We start from the raw sequence: 2,521 nt of genomic DNA, 5'->3' as shown, positions 1-2,521 counted from the left end.
TCGGTACCATCCCAGGCTGATTCCAAAGACTAACAATAAAAATCCAGACCTAAAAAAAAAGGGGAAAAAAAAAAGCACGCACAATAACTTCAAATAATAAGCGATCCTATAGTTCCAATGCACTTAAACGCGACTACTATAGTTCCAATGCCCTGCCCTTCCTTAGTCCTTCACTTCTCTCCGCTCTTCGCCACTCCCAAGTCCCTCAATCTCCGCTCCACATCGTCTAATTTCTCCTGTTCCGACTCTTTGGTCTCAACCAACTTCTCCTGCAGCCCGTAAAACAAAATTTCAATCAGATACGTTCTTTCGTACATAAAATACATCAATAAAAACCAAGTTACAGCTTAGATTTCGTCACCTTCGTGCCATCAATAGTGTCATCATCTCTTCCCTCGTTCTCCTTCCGGTTGCCCGTCAAATAATCCATGGCTCGTTGTGCAGTTTCCACCGCTTTATCCACCAAGTTATCCTTGCTTTCCTTCGCCGTCTCCACAGTTGCATCCTTGGTCTCCACGGTCTTCTCCCCCGTTCTGTCTTTTGCTTCTGTAGCCCTTGCCAAAGCAGTGTCTTTGTACTCTCCAAGCTTTTGTGAGGTAGAATCCTTAGTTTCTCCCGCTTTCCCCAACAAGTTATCCTTGCTTTCCTTCGCCTTCTCTACTGCAGCATCCTTGGTCTCCACGGCCTTCTCTCCCGTTCTGTCTTTTGCTTCGGTAGCCTTTGCCACGGCAGCGTCCTTGTACTCTCTAAGCTTTTGGGACGTAGAGTCCTTGGTTTCTCCCGCTTTCTCCTTTGTGGTTTCCGCGTAATCGTCTAGTTTCTGCTCAGTAGAGGCCTTCGTTTCTCGTGCATTTTCCGCAACAGTGTCTTGGTAGTCTTTCAGTCTCTGTGAGGCAGAGTCCTTGTACTCGCCAGCCTTACCTTTGATGTTGTTCTTCACCTCCTCTGTTTTTTGTGCCGCGGAGTCCTTTAACTCTTCGGTCTTCTCTTTTGCGCTGTCAGCGTACCCTCTCAAGTTCTCCTTCGCCTCCTCGGCCTTCCCTTTGCTGGCGTCCTCGTACTCCCTCACCTTGCCCTTCGCATCCTCTATCTTTTGCCCAGCAGCCTCCTCGTACTCACTAGATTTCACTTTTGCTTCTTCCTCCCGCTCACCAGAGCCACTGAAGGCAACCTCCCTGGCCTTCCCTAGAGTTCCCTGTACGGCCCCAACTATACTACCAATTACACCGCCGAGAATTCCTCTCCCTTGCTCGCTCTCACCTCCATACTCGCGTTGCGCTTTGCCCTCATCAGCGTAGTCTTTCAACCTCTCCTTGTCCTCTTCTGCTTTCCCCACAGCAGAATCTTTGTATTCCTTAAGCTTCTCCTTGCCTTCCTCTGCCTTTTGTGCCGCTGAATCCTTGTATTCCCCAGCTTTCTCTTTGATGTTTTCTGTGACCTCTCCTGTTTTCTTCGCAGCAGAGTCCTTGTACTCGCCTGCCTTATCTTTGATATTCTCCTTGGCCTCCTCTGTTTTCTGCGCAGCAGAGTCCTTGTACTCACTTGTCTTACCTTTCGCGCTGTCGGTGTACTCTCTCAACCTCTCCTTCGCCTCCTCCGCCTTATCTTCCGTCTTTCCTTCACTGTCTTCCTTAAACTCCCTCACCTTATCCTTGAATTCACCGGCTCTTTCATTCGATTCATCCTCCCTCTCGCCAGAGCCGCCGAAAGCGACCTCCTTGGCCGTCTGCAGAGTTCCTTGCACAGCGCCTACGAGGTTACCGAGGATAGTGCCCCCGCCTCTTGTCTCCTGCACAGTGGCGTCGCCGTCTCCGGCGCCGGTCACCGCTTGCTCCTCCTTCGTCTGCTTCGATGACATTGTTGACAATATGAATTACTTCCGCTCACGACGATTAAAACTGAGAACGTTAGAGAACTGATTCTCTGTAAAAGTCGGTGATGAAAAGGAAATTGGAGATGGATTTAAATAGAGAAACGATCGGCGAGCTGGGGGATGGAGGGGATGCCGTTATCGAAGTCTCTTGCCACGTGTCCGGATTTGGGACATGTGTCTTGATCTTAGTATGCTGTGTCAGCATGTATCACACGTGTCCTATTTGTCTAGTTGGGAAGAATTGGCATTCCTTATCGGCCGGCCGAAATTTGAAACAGTCCTGAGGATGTGCTTAAAAATCATAATATGACAGAATGTACAGATGTATTTCATTGATTTATAATTTTTATATGATAAAATTTTTATAAGTAATAACTGAATATTTTATAAGTAAAATTTTTTAACAAATCTATGTTTATTAGCTGTAAATTATTTAATTTTTTTATATAAACATTTAAAATTTTTATGTTTTTTTTATCTTTGAAAAAATATTGAGAGAATTTTAATTATAGAATACTCCTATAAAATTTTAAGCTCATTTTAGATTACATTAAAAATCTTATAGTCTTATATTATTTTATAATATACATTAATTGAAAATTTAAATTAATTATATCTATAAAGTCATTAGAGGTTGTAGAATAATAC

At 44.5% G+C, this 2,521-nt stretch overlaps 1 protein-coding gene across 1 annotated transcript; it reads right to left on the bottom strand.

Moving 5' to 3' along the window:
- Nucleotides 1-28: 28 nt before the first annotated feature.
- LOC110035417 (embryonic protein DC-8-like) lies at nucleotides 29-1,916 on the bottom strand. Its single transcript, XM_020739651.1, has 2 exons — nucleotides 362-1,916; nucleotides 29-269 (listed from the first exon to the last, which is right to left on the bottom strand). The coding sequence occupies exons 1-2, from the start codon at nucleotides 1,856-1,858 to the stop codon at nucleotides 171-173; spliced, it is 1,596 nt and encodes a 531-aa protein (XP_020595310.1). The 5' UTR covers nucleotides 1,859-1,916; the 3' UTR covers nucleotides 29-170.
- Nucleotides 1,917-2,521: the final 605 nt, after the last annotated feature.

This window comes from Phalaenopsis equestris, unplaced genomic scaffold (genome assembly GCF_001263595.1).
Source record: "Phalaenopsis equestris unplaced genomic scaffold, ASM126359v1 Scaffold197661, whole genome shotgun sequence".
NCBI classification, from domain to species: domain Eukaryota; kingdom Viridiplantae; phylum Streptophyta; class Magnoliopsida; order Asparagales; family Orchidaceae; genus Phalaenopsis; species Phalaenopsis equestris.
This window is presented reverse-complemented; position numbering and strand designations above follow the sequence as displayed.

Bases quoted from the DNA above. Each gene is read 5' to 3' on its own strand.
- LOC110035417 (XM_020739651.1), bottom strand. From the start codon at position 1,858: ATGTCATCGAAGCAGACGAAGGAGGAGCAAGCGGTGACCGGCGCCGGA. The intron at 270-361 runs GTGACGAAATCT...TACGGGCTGCAG, and splicing joins ACACTATTGATGGCACGAAG to GAGAAGTTGGTTGAGACCAA.